At 40.6% G+C, this 18,667-nt stretch overlaps 1 protein-coding gene across 1 annotated transcript in view; it reads left to right on the top strand.

Annotated features, from left to right (window-relative positions):
- Window positions 1-4,888: 4,888 nt before the first annotated feature.
- PLCXD3 (phosphatidylinositol specific phospholipase C X domain containing 3) overlaps window positions 4,889-18,667 on the top strand; it is a 190,104-nt gene continuing 176,325 nt past the window's right edge. The window contains exon 1 of the mRNA XM_082261723.1: window positions 4,889-5,199. Within this exon, the coding sequence (XP_082117849.1) occupies window positions 5,097-5,199 (103 nt within the window). The 5' untranslated portion in view covers window positions 4,889-5,096. The remainder of the gene's footprint in view (window positions 5,200-18,667) is intronic.

Below are 18,667 nucleotides of genomic sequence, written 5' to 3'. Positions count from 1 at the left end.
ATTTTAACCATCTTCCCTGTCCCTGCTGAAGAAAAGCAGGCCCAAACCATGATGCTGCCACCACCATGTTTCACAGTGGGGATGGTGTGTTCAGGGTGATGAGCTGTGTTGCTTTTACGCCAAACATAACGTTTTGCATTGTTGCCAAAAAGTTAGATTTAGGTTTCATCTGACCAGAGCACCTTCTTCCACATGTTTGGTGTGTCTCCCAGGTGGCTTGTGGCAAACTTTAAACAACACTATTTTATGGATATCTTTAAGAAATGGCTTTCTTCTTGCCACTCTTCCATAAAGGCCAGATTTGTGCAGTATACGACTGATTGTTGTCCTATGGACAGAGTCTCCCACCTCAGCTGTAGATCTCTGCAGTTCATCCAGAGTGATCATGGGCCTTTTGGCTGCATCTCTGATCAGTGTTCTCCTTGTATGAGCTGAAAGTTTAGAGGGACGGCCAGGTCTTCGTAGATTTGCAGTGGTCTGATACTCCTTCCATTTCAATATTATCGCTTGCACAGTGCTCCTTGGGATGTTTAAAGCTTGGGAAATCTTTTTGTATCCAAATCCAGCTTTAAACTTCTCCACAACAGTATCTCGGACCTGCCCGGTGTTTTCCTTGTTCTTCAAGATGCTCTCTGCGCTTTAAACGGACCTCTGAGACTATCACAGTGCAGGTGCATTTATACGGAGACTTGATTACACACAGGTGGATTCTATTTATCATCATTAGTCATTTAGGTCAACATTGGATCATTCAGAGATCCTCACTGAACTTCTGGAGAGAGTTTGCTGCACTAAAAGTAAAGGGACTGAATAATTTTGCACGCCCAATTTTTCAGTTTTTTATTTGTTAACAAAGTTTGAAATATCCAATAAATTTCGTTCCACTTCATGATTGTGTCCCACTTGTTGTTGATTCTTCACAAAAAATTACAGTTTTATATCTTTATGTTTGAAGCCTGAAAAGCCTGAAATGTGGCAAAGTTCAAGGGGGCCGAATACTTTCGCAAGGCACTGTATATAAAGAGAGAGATTGAGAGAGGAAGAAAGAGAGAGAGAGAGAGAGAGAGAAATAGCTTTTCATTTTGTTGTAAAAATTTAAAAAAAATAAAAAAATTATTGGGACTGATTTATAAAATGAACTCCTCAAATCCTGTGTGAGCCTCGTTTCATGGAAGCATACACTTTATTGTCAAAAGTATTGGGACGCCTGCCTTTGCACGCACATGAAATTTAATGGCATCCCAGTCTTAGTCCGTACGGTTCAGTATTGAGTTGGCCATCCCTTTGAAGCTATAACCGCATTAACTCTTCTGGGAAGGCTGTCCACAAGGTTTAGGAGTGTGTTTATGGGAATGTTTGACCATTCTTCCAGAAGCACATTTGTGAGGTCAGGCAATGATAATGGATGAGAAGGCCTTGCTCACAGTCTCTGCTCTAATTCATCCCAAAAGTGTTCTATTGGGTTGAAGTCAGGACTCAACTGTTGTCAATGTCAATGTCAAATGTTGTGCGCCCCACCCCACCAATGCTGTGGTTGCACCTACTCGGTGCTTCCCCATTGCAGTACGCAAATCTGTAGGTAATGTCCATAGACACAATGCTTTATGTATCATTTTCACAGTACAAGATAAAGAAAAAAACGATTAGCTTATATCTTATATTTGCTACAGGAAGCAAATAGATAACATAAACGTAGAAGTCATCCCTGCATTCAAAACTAGTATATTACACTATATTACCAAAAATATTGGGACACCTGCCTTTCCATGAAAAGACAAGAACTCACTGCTCAAGGTGGTGTAATTGCCTGATGACTCACACCGGTGCATGCCCCGGATCGCCTCCGTGAAAACTTGATAAAGGAAAAGGAATTGGCAGCACTCCAGGTTGAGTCAAAATCCAGATTTATTGACTGGATATCCAAATATGACAATCGTGACAAGGTAGACGCGTTTCACACGCTGACTGTGTGCTTAATCATTAACCCTATGCACAAGAACTGAAAAGGCATCCCAGTCTTAGTTGGTAGGGTTCAATATTGAGTTGGCCCACCCTTTGCAGCTATAACAGCTTTAACTCTTCTGGGAAGACTTTACAGGAATGGGCCTATGGGAATGTTTGATCGTTCTTGCAGAAGAGCATTTGTGAGGTCAGGCACTGATGTTGGAAGAGAAGGTCTGGTCGCAGTCTCCGCTCTAATTCATCCCAAAGGTGTTTGATCAGGTTGAACTCAGGATTCTGTGCAGGCCAGTCAAGTTCCTCCACCCCAAACTTGATCTTTTTATGTCTTTATGGACCTTGCTTTGTGCACTGGTCCAAATCATTTGATGGAGAGAGGATTATGGTTTAGGGTTGTTTTTCAGGGGTTGGGCTTGGCCCCTTAGTTCCAGTGAAAGGAAATCCTAAGGCTTCAACATACCAAGACATTTTGGACAATTTCATGCTCCTAACTTTGTGAGAACAGTTTGGGGATGGCCCCTTCCTGTTCCAACATGACTGTGCACCAGTGCACAAAGCAGGGTCAATAAAGACATGAATGAGCGAATTTGGGGTGGAGGAACTTGACTGGCCTGCACAGAATCCTGACCTCAACCTGATAAAACATATCTGGGATGAATTAGAGCAGAGACTGCGGCCAGACCCTCTCTTCCAACATCAGTGCCTGACCTCACAAATTCTCTTCTGCAAGAATGGTCAAACATTCCCATAGACACACTCCTGGACAGTCTTCCCAGAAGAGTTGAAGCTGTTATAACTGCAAAGGGTGGGCAAAGGGTGCATTTTCAGTTAATGTGCATGGAAAGGCAGGTGTCCCAATACTTTTGGTAATATAGTATAATTTACTACTTTAGAATACAGGGATGACTTTTACATTTATGTTATCGATTTGCTTCCTGTAGCAAATATAAGATATAAGCTAATAGTTTTTTTCTTTATCTTGTACTGGGAAAATTATACACAAAGCATTGTGTCTATGGACATTACCTACAGATTTGCGTACTGCAATGTGGTAGCACCGAGTAGGTGCAACCACAGCATTGGGGGGGGGGGGGGGCACAACATTTGACATTCCTGTATGTGTCAGATAACAGTGACGGCTGTACCAGGGAGCAACGATTGGTTTTACCCAGGGCCGGTGCTACCACTAGGCAAACTAGGCGGCCGCCTAGGGCGCACTACCACCTAGTGCGCAGCCATGGCCAGTGAGACATTCCTCTCCTGTCACCTCCTCATCCCCAGTGGATGTCACCTCTAGAGATGGGGGGCACTTGGTATATAAAGGGGTGTCTGGGGTTAAAGGGGGGCAGTGTGTATATGAAGGGGGGTGTAGTGTTAAAGAGGGGCAGTGTGTGCAGGAAGGGGGTGTAGCAGAGTGTAGTGTTAAACGGGGACATTATGTACAAGAAAGGTGGCAATGTGTACAGTTATTTTTTATTTTTGGGGGGGGGGGGTGCTCAAGTAGCTGGTCTTGCCTAGGGTGCAAAATAGTCTAGCACCGGCCCTGGTTTTACCACCCACCAAACAAGTAATTACAGCTGATCTTTCTTAACAGGTTGCTGCTAGGTCAACTTTTATTTTTATAGTGATTGGATTGCTTTCACTCTCAGATAGCTACTAAAGCCCAGAATATTTGTTCCAACTCTTTAAAGCATATCTAGTGTCAAAACTTAAAATTAGATATTCATTTCCACTTTTTATTTTAATTCCTTCTAGCCTGCTCTCATTAGTCTTCAACTTGACACATATTCCCTATGACCTGAGTTGGCACTGCTGTGTCACACATTCCACAGAGCCTACCTTCTGAGCTACAGAGGTGCTGAGAGAAGGAGTTTCAGGAGGCGGAGTCAGTGCAGAAATCATTGCATACAGCAAAACACCATGGGATATGTAGTCCCAAGAAATTGAAAGCAAACAGCCGAGGAGAAGCTGAAAAGCATGCAGGGAATCCAGGAAGTTGTGGAAAGAGTCGGACAGCAAACAGGCAGAACTCACAACATGAAAGGAAATTTTTCGAGTAAGCTTGTATTGGATTTTTAAATATAACTATTGTTTGTATTGCTGTTATAATGCTGATATTACAAAATAAACATGCATGCTGTGACCATATCAGATATGTCCTGTAATATAAGCTAAGCATTGCTGCATAAAGGTTGAATGCTTCTCTTAAAAATCCTTAATGCAAATGTTGAAAAAATCTCTAAAGCGCATCTAAACCCAGGAACAAATTCTGAATATATTACAGCTTACCTTTATTTAAATGTGATGGCTGGATTTTAATTTTTTTTCCCGAGGTTTTTGCTTCTTTCTCATTACATGCTGATCCTGCCAATAACGCACTACCTGTCCTAGGTTGACAACCATACAGTATAAAGGAGGAGCTGCATTGTCATAGTGTCATCTAGTGTGTTGGACTATATAACACCTCCCTCTCTTCATAACATTGGGGGAGGTTTTAGGCAAAGAAAGAAATGTTAACTGATAAGGAAGAGGGCACTGGAAGTTATTAGCTCACATATTTCTGTTTGGACGAACAGCAATTTTTTTTTTTTTTTTGCACTTGCCAAGCAGAAATAATGAAATGCTTTCAATGTTATATTTAACAGACCAAGGCAGCAAATAAAAGACATTTTTTTGTTGGAGTTTACATACACTTTAAGCTTCATGATGAGTGAACCAATCCATTAGCTTTTATTATGAAATTTATATTTTTTAGGTTTCTACAAGGTAAAATAATATTACTGTTTCTGTTACATGCAATGGGTAAGAGAATACAGAGACAGAAGGGAGCAAAGCTGATGTGACATTCACAAGCCCTTAATGTTTCAGTGTGGGTTCTCTAGCAATAATCTGTGCTGTATTCCTGGCACACTGTATACTAGAGGAGCTCGCAAACACTGAGCGTCTCCTTCCAGCTACACAGCAGCCAGCTCCATTGAGGGAATAAAAGCTCCTGACTAATGATGGGGAATTAGCATGTGTCTGCGCCATCCTGTGGGTGTGGTGTACATTCATGTACTCTCTCCACCAGCACTGGAGCCCAGCACTGCAAGCAGAAGAGCTAGGCAGGCAGAGGAGGCAGGCAGCAGGCAAGCACAATGGCTGCATCTCAAGGGAAGAGTGATCTGCAGTTTGCTGACTGGATGGCAACTCTACCACAAAGGATCCACAAAGTCCCTCTTACCAGTTTAGCTATCCCAGGTAGGTCCTTTTCCACTTCCCACCTTGGCTTTGGAAGTTTATGGTTAAGACAATGCATGTGTGTAATGCACTTTGAGGCTTAGCACAAATGGGTCTTTTTCTCATGTGTGCGGTGTGTTCATGCATGTTATGTCATGTGTTAATGTGCATTAGGGCAGCCCATTAAAATCAATAGGCAAAAAAAAAATCTAAATAATCATTGTTACAAATATTTTGCCACAGCGCATTTGCACTACCTTAGTAAACTGGGGTGCTATTCAAAATAAATGCCATGCATTGTGTTAATGCATATTTTCCCACAAAGCATAGTTGTAAATTGGCCCCTAATCTTAACTCTTACAGTCTCCCTAATACGGCAGTATATAAGCACTATCTTGTCCAAATGTAAGACACGTGGTTATAGTATTTGCTCTGATCTATGCTGAGATACTTGGATACTTTATCAGCAGCATGTGGGTTTGCATCCGCTCCCACAGTCTTCTGCTTCCAAACAAAATGGAACTGTAGTTATTGCCTCATTGTCCTCACATTAAGGGGCTTTGTACATTTGGGTGATATATGATCAATAAAGGGCATGTGCAAGATGCAGTAATCTATAACAATGCTGATCAGTCTCGAGGTAACAAAATCATTGCTGCTTGTTAGTGTGGGATTGCTCTTTACCATATTGAATAAGACAGATACATTGGCGTACTTGATGTTACCAATGGCAACTAACTCAAATTCATTGTTTCTTAATCGTATTACTGCAGATGTGGTTGCTTTAGTAAAAAAAAATCTTGTGATTTGTATTGGCTGGCTAAATGAATTTGATAAAAATGTACTTTGGGAATAAAAGGGAATTTGTAAGAGACTCAATGGTTTCTAAAACCTGGGAGAAAGAGATCTGCAGGTATTGGCTATAGTCACCATGCTTTGTGTATCTTTTTTTTTTTTTGTCTAGGATAAAGAAGGATAGCTCCAAGGTTCCTCTAACTTATTGGCTGCTATGCGGAACAGCCTTTTCATAAATCATTCCCAATAATTGACTAATATTTATAGCAGTGAACAGCTATTCATCAATATTTGTGTATGAATAGCTATTCATTATTAAATGTATATTCATTCAACTTTATAAATCAATTAGCCTAACAGTTTTAAAATATGTGAATAGCTGGGTACAAAATGATAACTGTGGTAAATGGCAAGCAATGTTTTTTAGATAATAGAAAGTTAAAATCTGGGGTAATATTCGTTTTGACCTTCCTGTCAAAATGCCCTTGCAGACTGAATGTACAAAATGGAATATTGCAGTGTAGAATTGATATAGTAGACTGCTGTGATGTTAGCTTTATACACCCTGAACAAGAAAATAAATAATTTCCATTTTGTATTACATTCTAAAGCCCTCATATCCTTTGACACTAGTAATGATTTTTTTTTTCAGACTGTCCCTGAATCATTAATATTCTTCTCGAGTCTCCTGGCAAATTGAAGTTTCATACAGCACCGTGCTATTCAGGAAAGGGGTGCCGTGCAAATAATGATAATAAAAAAAGCCTTTGGGTTTGTGCAGTAGACTAGTCATCAGATCAGTAAATAGATATCAATTTAGCTCCCGCATGGGGTATTGATTTCAAATAGTATTGGTTTAAAAAAAAACACACACACATGGTGCACAATAAAAAAATAGATTGTACACAGAAGCTTTGGTTTTCGTAGCACACTAGTGAACATGTTTGTGTGAGGCTGGGTGGACGATGTATGGATGTAGAAATAATTAAATGTGAACCCATTGCCTGGAGCTGGATTGCACTTTCTGTAACCCTTCCAATGACTTGCACAGTAGGTAGTGAATTGCTGACTAATTTGTTGGGAAGAAAAGGTTAGAAGAGAAAACTTTGGGACTAGATAGTATTCTTTTAGTAGGATAACTGATTATAAGCTACTGATTAGTCTTTTTTTTTTTTTTAGTATTTTGAGAATACATTTTCACTCTCAGATACAGAGAGTTGACTCATCTTGTGGTTTCAGGGGTGGAGAGATTTTTGCACCTAAGTTCCCAGTTTCACCCATCTGTCACTGGTTTGATACCAAAAGATATGGCTCCCATTGCTTGTAGGGAGATGATATAGGGAGTTTCACCACCGATTCCTTAAAAGGAACCTCACACATGGTATTTGTCACACATCTGGAACTTGTGGTTTTACAGATCAGCAGTCCAGTTTGAGGTTCGAGGATCGCTTTGAGGAACTATGGATTGGTTTCAAAGATCAGTTCATGGAACTACAGATCAGCACTACAGATCAAGTTGTTGTCACTTTTAGTCCTTCAAACATGTGGTCTGATCTTACCTCCTTGCTGCACAAGACTGGATACTCTAGCTACTGCCACATCTTGCCTACTGTATTCAATCTACTTATAATTTTTCCCATTTGATGCCTAAGCAACAGGTTGTGTTCTTAGCTGCAGGCCCCTGGTCTAGTGTTCAAAGTGATCCAGATTTTGAGTGTCTTTGAGCATTCATGTGACCCCAGCAACTTCAGCTATCCTTGTATCTTGGTGTCCCCAGTGACTCTGTTTTTCCCTCACTACTGAATTCCCAGAATCCCAGTGCTGCAAGAAATTGTTAACCAAGTTTTCCTGTTAACCTAGGCTAGCATCCCAGTGCTCCCATAACTGTTACCCCACTGTCTTCAATAACCCCTGCACTTTGTGCCTCTTGTGACTCCTATGTACCCAGTGTCTTCAAGTCCAGTGTCCGGGAGTTCCCATGATCCTGTCTCTTGGATTATCGACCTTGGCTGTCTGTCTAACCACATTTGTACATTAATACAATGACAGATCTGTGCCACTCCAAGCCAGCAGTATTAGCCTCCCAGGTGTACACTGGGACTGTATTTAGGTAATGGCAGAGATAGAGCACATCTCGCTCCAAAACATAATATGGCATTTAGGTACCACCACACACTGTATTCCATTCCAGTGTAAGGTAAATTAAAGAATTTGGCTTAGATCCCAGCCCATCGGTTACTCCCCTCTGACATTACATTGGAGTTGAATACAGTGTGAAGCGATACCTGCACACCACATTTGTTTACTGCCTGCCCTAACATTTGGCCTGTCCCTATTGCCAAGGTTGCTTATTGGTACTTATTTGGTACTTCGTTCTGGTTCTTTCCTTGCTCAGTTGCCGTTTGCATGAGAATGTCCATGTGCTGAAACCTGGGAGCTGCCCCATAGCGAGGCCTATCACCCAGTGTGGGCTGAACTGGTGCCTACTTGACGGCTCCTTAGACTCTGCACCTTGGTCCATTCAGGGACTCACACCCTCACCCCATATTCAGATGGCCCAGAGGGTCCACAATCCCACTAGCTCGTAACAGTATTTAAATGTGCAATGTCTGAGGCTAACTGGCTTCCTGATGCTGGCTTCTCTACCTAATGAGTTCCAGAGTATGGAGCCAGTAACTCATTATCTCACGCAGCAAGGATCAGGATGACAGCTGCACAGCCTACATTAAAAACCTAGTTAGGCAGTGCCCATATTTCTATTCTTGCAGGTTACCTTTAATGTAAGTTTTAAAGTGAATTTGTGCTTTGGCATTGCAGGGTAAACACCAGGTTCAATGTTTTCCACCCCTTCAGAACACACCCACCTTTTCTTACTTACATTTTCTTTCCTCTCCTGACAACTATAGTTTCAGCCTAAAGCCAGACAGGCTTCATTAATAAAAAGGAGCTAAATTTGCAATACTCACCTTTAATCCAATGCAGTCCCCCCCTCCCGAGCTTCTCTTTCCCGACACAATGTCCTCAGCCTTTGAGATTAAATGACCCCACTGTTATTAAACCTTGACCACTGAGGATATATTATGAATGAAGGGGCGCCATAGTCCATGATTCCCCGTTACACCAAGGTGCCCTTTGGTCAAAGACAAAATGAAGTAATGAAGCAGAGAGTAGCACAATGTCATTACCTCAGCCCTGTTATCTGCATCATCTGAGGCCCACACTTGGCCAGAGGTGAGGCAAAAAAGATGAAGACCCAGTGCATTATGTGACTGTATAAAAATAAAAAAACCTAACATGCAGTGGGGGGGGGGGGGGTGGGGGTATTGGGATTATTAAAATCCAGTTGTGTAAACTCCTTCAGGTTTAGCAAAAACTGTGTTGTGTGAGCACCTACCGAGTCGATGTAAATTGATTGCTTAGGTACCCTCTTGCATTACATAGGCTATGTCAAACCTAAATTAAATTGTACAGATATTGTATAAGCTGATTGTAATTGTTTTTTTTGTTTTTTTTTAAATTGTTTTTGGATTTTGGTTCAAACAAAACGGTACAAAAGGCATGAAAGCCCCAAAACACAGGCCTTGTATCCAATACAGGCAAATGATGCATATTTACCTATACAATAGCGTAGCATCTTAAGAACTCTATAATATAAAATACCTTCAGGAGTGTAAGCATAATAAACCGTGACAAGTTGAGGATCACAAGAAGCCATACAACAGCTGGATCAGGAACAAGAATCTTACAGTAAGAAAAATATAATTAGCAGTGAGTTTATGGCTAGCCAGGAGGTCCCTAAGGACTAGGGGGCTTGGGAGGGGGGAGGAATCATGGGGCTGGCTGGATCTAATGTTTTAAGCCTGCCTAAGTTGGAAAGATCCTTTTTCAGATACCAGTCAGTGTAGCAGAATTGGATAAGAGTTCCTCCTGTGAAAATGCGTACTCCATAAATTTCCGCCACCTAGCAAAGAACCGACGGGTAGTGAAGGAGTTCTGAAAAATGGTATCCAGATTTTCTAAGTTAAAGAGCAAAAGCAATGCCTGGTTTACAGCCAGAAGATGCGTCGGAGAGGGGTTAATCCAGTTACTTATAATTATTCTGCGAGCTTCCAGTAAACATATATGAGCCTGTTGTGAGAAGCTTGATGTCATTGATGGCTGAATTTAGGTAGGTGACACTTTGTATCCAAAGAGACACAGCAAAGGGTCCTTAGGCAACCTAACTTTAAGGACTTTAGCAATGTAGGTGAAAAGTTCCAAATGGTAGAGGTGGAAGAACATTCCCATAGGCGATGAAGTAACGTAGGTCATTGAAGCAAGCACCAAGGACACTGTGATTGCGAACGGTCCGCAGAGTTAGTACGAAAAGAGTAGTAAGCTCTAAATATTTTAAATTGGGTTTCTCACCAGGTCTCTGATATGAATAATTTGCATACAGTATAATAGCCTGCAAGAAGCTTTTCTGGAATATTAGTATCGTTGCAGATAGAAGACAATTTTCAAAAGAAACTGAGATGATATTTAGCCGACTGGTGCATAGTAAGATGAGAATATAGGCTTGAGATGGACTTATCATCCCGATGGAGAACTACATCAATAAAAGAACTTTAAAGAGGATCAGGCATGAGGCTGTAGCAGGTCTGTAGGTAAGTGAGTAGCTGTTGGTAATGGAAGAGATGTGATGGCAGTAAGGAATACTCTTGAGATAGGACAAAAAAAGACTTAAACTAGGGTTACCATATTATAAGGAGGCCTCTTTGGTGAGACCACAGGTACACCACTGAACAGAGGCTTTATACTTCAGTAGATGAAAGAAACATAGGGTTGCCATGAATAGGTAAAAATCTAGAGATATTGGGGATAACCCCAGTAGTTTTCACACTTATCTCCAGGCGATAACTGTATCCCTGATTAGGATATTAGATCTGAGATGAATCGGTAATGCCTTCAAATTAGAGTGTAGGAAAACCAGAAGGGCGAGTGTAGAGACCAGGGCATTCTCAAGCACATATTTGGAATCTCAAGATTTCCCAGTTATCCAGTCTAGGCCCTGCCTGAGCAAACGAGAGAGAATGTAAAACCTAAAATTGGGCAGACCTGCACCTCACTTGGACTTAGGGAGACAATGTTTTTGGAGGACTATGCATGGTTTCTTACAAGAAATGAGAAGGCTATTAGGGCCATACGATTTTTTTTGTATATCAGAGTGTTTTAATAAAAGGGGTAGTCATGTAAACAACACCTTTTTTGAAAAGGTGACATCTCTGAGCGAGAGGGGGAGGGCCACCCAAGCTTCCAACTCCTTTACCATCTTAGCTATTAAAGGGGGGGTAATTATTAGAATAGGGCTCCCGGCCTTTTCGTATACCCAAATAGGTGAGGTATTGAGTGGGAATAGTAAATGGAGAATACATTCACCACTTAGCTGACGCACAATGGTGCAATGCTAAGGCCTTGCTATTGTCAGAGTCAAAATTTATTATGAAACCATAACATAGTCGAAAGGCTGCAAGAAATTTCTGAATTTTGCTAAAATCCAATGAAGGATTAGAGGCTACAATAAAATATCATCAGCAAATAAAGCAGATCAAAAGGTTTGATCGCCAATACTGACACCACTAACGCCATCTGTAGACTCTGCGCCGCGTCACACACATCGTCATACAGCGGTTAGCACTGCAGGCAACCGCTGTCATTTGTGTCCCGCAAGGGTGATTTCAATGCGTGTATTTTCTCATTCAAATGTAAGTGCGATTCTTTACATCAATAAAATGTTAAATGATAATGCACTATTGGCGGTTCCTTTCTTTCCCCACTTATACTGAGGCTAAGAACAGCGAACACCCACCAGAGACCGACCCATCATCTACCGTGTTGGAAGGGAGAAGTGACTGTTGCTTTACAGCTCTACCCATTCATTGATTTGGTAAGAGGCTCATCACCTCCACTCCTCTTGGATGGTGTTAGGGGTAAATCTTCTCAACCTTTCTGGTGTTCGATCTCTGGAGCGGAATCACATATTTGTATGCCCTTTATTCTCATCTCTCTGGTAAGAAGCTACGCTGGTGGTGGGATATTGAATATAGTCACATGATCTTCACCTCTTCAGCTTGAAGGCTTCAACACAACATATTTTCATTTGGATTATTTCTATGTATTATTTGGGACTTTATGCAGCACCATGCACACTTGAGACACAATCAGTGTTTTCACTGTTAATGCTGTGGTTTAAATTTGTGTTTTATTAATCCCTCCATATGTTTTAAAGCACATTTTGAAGTTCACCCAATTGTTTTTGATATCAGCGGAACACTGTTGGTTTGTTTAAAATTTTTCCTTTGTTTTCACATTGCAAATGATTTTATTGTGAACACTACCTTATTGATTAGCGCACCTGATACACATACCCTCAATGAGAGAGATTTAATAGTCGAGTGGATGTCTTCCAGAGAAATAGGTGCATTAAGAGCCTCCAGTTGGGCTGATGTGAGTTGGGGGCTTACTCACTCTGGCCAGTAGAGTCTTGCCTTCGCCTGATCAATTGAATTCTCTAAATATAAGGTTTTATAATAATCAGCAAGCAGTTTACTAACTATCACAAGTGTGGTAACAAGAGAACCCGCAAGTTTTTCAAAGCCAAAATGTAAGTTGGTCACCTAGGGCATGCGCAAAGTTTGGCCAAAATTTTGCCTGCTTTGTTACTAAACCTGTGGAACCATGAAGCAGAATAGGACAGTTTAGCTGCCTCTTGCTGTTCCACCCATAAGTCATAATTTTGTTTTGCAAGCTGCCAAGCTATTTTGGTAGCCAGAGTGTGTGTCTGTAGCAGAGACTTCTGTGCTAAACAAAGAACTTCACTAGCCTGTTGGAGTTGTTGTTGAGAATGTTTTCTAAATTGAAACGTAGAAGGTGTATAAGAAATAATTTTTCCCTTCAAGAAGGCTTTGCCTGTTTCCCAAAAAAGATTGGGGTCGGTGAGGTGGGCTCCATTAGTGGTGGCATACTCTGCCCACACATCGTAAAGCATGTCATGAAAACCCCCATTATCAGCCAGGTATGACAGAAAACGCCATGTAGGCGAGGGAGATGGGGATTTACCTCTGGATAGCGTCACAAGAATCGGGCTATGGTCTGAAAATCACAATATCTCCTATTTCTGCATAATAGAACACAGAAACTATATGCGTAAAGGATTTGTGCAGGGGCGGATTGCCAAATAACTACAAAATGCTTCAAAGAAATAGATTGGGCAAATAGAGTTGGTCCAGGTGGTGGAAAAGTAGGATCTTGGGATGTAATAGGCCAACTGCCAGGGCAATCTTCTGAGGGGCGCATGACAGAATTAAAATCCCCACCTACCTGGTGAAGAGTATCAGGAACTTAAAGTACCCAAGATACCAGGTCTTGGAAGAAGGAAATATCTGAAGAATAAAGAGCAAATATATTAGTTATAACGATGTCACTAGAGGTGAGTGTCATGTGTACTGTCAGTTTGCGGCCCTTCGGACCAGTCTCAACACCACTAACAGTGTGTCTGAGGTTTTTATGCGGGAAAATGGCCACTTCAACCTTAGGGCTCACAGCCAGGTAGCCATAAATATCCCCCACCCACAATTTGCAGAGATGGGGAAGATCGTCTGTGGACAGATGGGTCTCCTGATAGAGCAGAACATCACCCTGGAGATGCTTTAAATGTCTAAGAATTTTCATGCATTTTTTTGGGGAGCGAAGCCCCTTGACAGTCTAGGAAATTACCTTCAGGTGATCCCCACCACTTTGAAGAGCCATGTCTGACAGATATAGGAATTATAAACTGGATAAGTAAAAGTAAGCTTCCTCACAGGTATCGTTCCTCCCAGCCAAGGATCATGACTATGTTGAAAACTGCCAGAGGGTATAGCTATAAAAAGGTAAACAACCCGTACAAAAACTAAAAGAACAGTCTGAAAGATCCACCAGTAACTATTTTAAGTGCTAGTAATGGCTGTCCACCAAAAACTAAAATAACAGTATCCATGCTCTTGTGGTGCGGTAACACAAGCAAAATCAGGCATGCATCCTATTTTGTAATGCTGTGGTACACTGCAAAGCAGGGGCATTGCTTGAGTGTGTTGGGGTACCATTGAAAATTAATTGTAGCACAGCATACTAACACAGTGTTTAGGTGTGAATGGCACCTCAAAGTTATGTGATTGCTTACATATGAATAATTGCAAGCCCCTTGTATGGATAAGGCAGCCCATAAATGTATCGATTATCTTGGGGAGCTTTCTCAGCTGGCAGAACACAATGATTACTGCTAGTTTATCGATGGACCGACTTGAGTACAATCAGCCTGCCCAAACATGGATTGCAATTCAGCTGGCCCCTGCTGAACTGGCTGAATTTCGATCCATGTATGGCCGGCTTAAGGCAAGGCAAGCACACAATTTTGAACACTGTGAACAAATTTGACAGCCATTTCAGAGGCCATGTCTGACATCCTTGTATGACAGTTGGCCATCATACAATTTTCATTTTTGTATGGCAGTTGGACAGCATATATTATCCATCCTAGTATGACTAACTAGTTTGTATTTGACATCTTTTTGTGACAGCTGGACAGGGCACATTTGACATCTTTAAATGACAGTTGGAAAGAGAATGTTTGCATCCTTATATGACTGTTGGACAGCTCATACTCATTGTTAGGTAATTGGAAAGAACTTGTTCCACATCATGATGTGGTAATTTTACAGCTCGAGTTTGATATTTTAATGTAACATACCTGTAGGTTGGACAGTGAGTAACTTATATCGTTGCATTGCTGTTGGATAGTTGAGATAGTCCTACTAATAGAAGGCTTGTTAGACATCCTAATATGATGGTTGGTGGTCATTATTTGCCATGTAAGTGTATGTAAACCCTAACATTGAACTACTTTTATTTGCTCAATTTTGGTCTGTTCAGTATGCCATTGAAAGTGCTTTGTTATACTGTATCTGTTTAATAAGTGCAAAAATGCCTGCTGATTTTGCCAGAAAGCTTGTGAACTCATAATTTCCTTTGCTGTATATCTCTGTGTTCTCTGTGTTTTTTGTAATGTATCAGAAATAAAGTTGGCAGGGCTGACATCATGGGGTTGATTTACTAAAACTGGAGAGTGCAAAATCTGGTGCAGATGTGCATGGTAGCCAATCAGCTTCTAACTTCAGCTTGTTCAATTATGCTTTGACAAAAAGAAAAACTGGAAGCTGATTGGTTTCTATGCAGAGCTGCACCTAAGCTTTGACAAAAAAAACAAAAAAACAAAAAACAAACAAACCTGGAAGCTGATTGGTTTCTATGCAGAGCGGCACCAGATTTTGCACTCTCAAGTTTTTGTAAATCAACCCCATGTGTTTTTGATTTCAGAGCTGTGTTGTCATGTCAAAGAAGAAGGTAGGAGCACACTAAATTTCTATCATCAACATTTTTTTTTCTATACTTTAGATAAAACATTGGGAAATGAACATGTATTCCAAAGAGCTATTAAGTGTATATATATATATATATATATATATATATATATATATATATATATAAATTTTTTTTTCATAATTTTGCCTTGACATATGCTTACATTTTTTTATACCACTATTGAGAAACATTTGTGAAAGGAACAGTCAAGGGTGAAAAATACCCTAGTTAATTAAACTTTTGTTTTTAAGCTGGTTCATCAATGTTGTTCAGTGTGAGTGCCAAGTCTTTAGGGTTCTTTTCTATTCCTGAGAAATCACCCAGCTTAAGGAATAAGGCAATGAACAATAAATATGCCCTCTGTATTGCTTTAGAGCAAAAAAAATTTCAACTTCTGATGCAAACTTCACCACAGGCTGCCAAGGAATCAAGTTTCCATAGAAATATGAGTGCTGGAAACCATCTTGGTACATGTCCCCCCCCCCCCCCAACCCCCTTCATCCTCATAGGATTCAATTGATTCCCATTGACCTACAAATGAATAGAGAGAGAAGCAGGGATACATTTCAGCCTATGAGACTACAGGTGCATGCGCCAAGTTTAAAAAAATGGTCTCTGTCATTCATGATTATTATTTATAGATCATTCTACAATTATTCTTTTTAGAGCTATTATCTGGAATTATTTTCTTTTATATGCACATACCTTTTTTTTTTGTTTTACTTTAGTAATTTATCATGTTGTTACAGGAATACTTAGGTAAAAACACACATAATTACACTGCGCCATTAGTTACTATCCACAGGATACTTACTGTTTGGATTATGCTTTATTTAAATGTTATATAGTCATGCTTAATTGAATGTTGGAGTATTACTTTAACTTTTACATTTTACTGAAAATCGCTCCATTTGCAACTTAGACATTGTTGCTGTTGAGGATGTAAATTTTCTCCCATTGTTATCTAAGTTGTGAGAACATTTTTGTTTGCAGGATATTTTTGCTATTCTGAAAAGTTGTTTCTTGAGTTTGCTTTCCTGTTGTGTATATATATATATATATATATATATATATATATATATATATATATATATATATATATATATATATATATATATATATATCTGTTTCCTTTACGTAAAGGCATATTTTAGGGGGTCTCTTGCTAATGATTATGGTAAAGGACTTTTTCCTGTTATGCATGATTCTATTTTTATTAGATGTAGAATATGACGTTTATAGACTGGAAATATATCTTGTTTTGTATACTGTATATAAGAGCCAAAGTCTGAAATTAAAATTGAGTAACCCATTCACTATGCTCTTGGGTGTGAGTGAGTTACTTCCAGGGTCCTGAAGTCTGGACGTGTGGAATGGAAAGATATGCCGGCAAAGGTTAGTAGAGACTACATATGGCACTTTTCTACTGCAAGTACCGGCTCGGCTCTACTCGGCCCTGCTTGGCCCGGTTTGCTTTTCCACTGCTGGTACCGCATGGTACGGTGTTGGAACGGTTCGGTACGGTACGGTATGGTTTGCTTTCCCACTAAAGTAGTACTAAAGTTAAGTGGGTGGGATAACAACGGGGTGGGTGGGATTCTCTGACCAATCAGTGGCTAGTAGTGACTGCATGCAAAGGATTGTGGGATATGGTACCAGTTATGGTACCTGTTGGAATCACAATCGAGTAGGTACTGTTTTTTCAGAGCCGTACCGTGCCGTACCGTTCGGTTCCATGCAGTGGAAAAGCGCCGCCGTACCGTACCGTACCGAACCGTTCCTACACTATACCATCCGGTACCAGCAGTGGAAAAGCACAAAAGCGTGCCGAACCGTTCGGTTCCATGCAGTGGAAAAGCGCCAATAGACAGATAATATAGAAAGGGATAAATCCCTTAAGTAGATAGATACGGTTGCAGTTCTGGGAAAATCTTTTAGTTATAATAAAGTAATATATAAGGGGAATATGGATGTGTACCATTACCTTGTTATATATCAGGTATAGTATAATTTTAGCTGGTATCAGAAGTGCTGGGTTGGGGTGTGGCCATTGGGTGCTGGGTTTCTTGGGTGCATCCCGTTGGGCGCAGCTGTTTGCTTAGGTGCATACTGTTATTCCCGACCCCCCCCCCCCCCCCGCCCATTTCGTACAGGAGCGCCAGAAACTCACTTGAGCTGTGGGAGCAAGTGCAGATATTGTTGATCCCCGGCAGTAAAGGTAGGGACTAGAAATTTTCCTTTCAGTTGAGAGCTTTCTCCCTTTCACACGCCCAGACATCTTTAAGGTAAATAACTTTTATTTTTGGTATTTGTTTATTTGCGCTTGCATATAGAACATTGGTAGGAAGATGTATTACTCGGTCTTTGAGTACACACGAGTGCTAAACTGAGAGAGTCAGAATAGGAGTATTTTTTTGATTGTGCAACTTTTTCGCCTTGACACCCATGCATAACAGGTAAACAGTTTAGCAAGCGTTATTTCAGTGCCAGCAGGTTTTCCTGCTCCTAGAATAGTTGCACATTCAAAGGTACATTGGTTTTCTCGCATAATTTGCTGTTTTTGTTTGCAGAATGGGTAAGGGGAAAATCCTGCACTTACTATCACTTAAAGTGTTCAGATTTACTAAGGCACGGCAAAAAATATTTAGAAAACATAGATTATTTCAGACTTAACAGTCAAATGGGTTTTTCACAATGAAAACCAGCCTTAAAGCATATGCTAGAATAAAACAGCAGAAAGCAAACGGCCTAAGGAGGATAACTAGGAGAATTCCTATACTACACACAAAGACACATAAGCCTCAGCTCTCAGCACTCTCTTCTGCCCTAATATTCATTAACTCTCTCCTTGCTGATTTGGATGAATCACAAGGAGATACTAAACATGTTCAGTTTCTAGAAAAGGTTTGGAGAGTTTCAGGGATAGTTCAGCAGATGTTGAGGGTACACATAACTAACATTTGTCATAATGAATGCAATCAGGGACTCCCTTGCCCAGTGTGCAGAATACTTTGACATATTAGAAGCCCTCACACCTAACGCTTTTGTAAATGTATCAGGAATTTGTTATTTTATTGTTGGGATTTACAGCCATACCTCTATTCCCTGGTAAAACTCTGTCTGATTTACATTTATGCTTCTGACAACAGGGACATTTTTTTGGGGATTGCCTATGCTCACATTGTTTCCAGAGCATTTTCATAATGTTGCTTTATACTGGCTCCAATGTGGGTACGCTATATGGTATTGTGGTACT

This window comes from Pelophylax lessonae, assembly GCF_965119305.1.
Source record: "Pelophylax lessonae genome assembly, chromosome: 1".
Lineage (NCBI taxonomy): Eukaryota > Metazoa > Chordata > Amphibia > Anura > Ranidae > Pelophylax > Pelophylax lessonae.
This window is presented reverse-complemented; position numbering and strand designations above follow the sequence as displayed.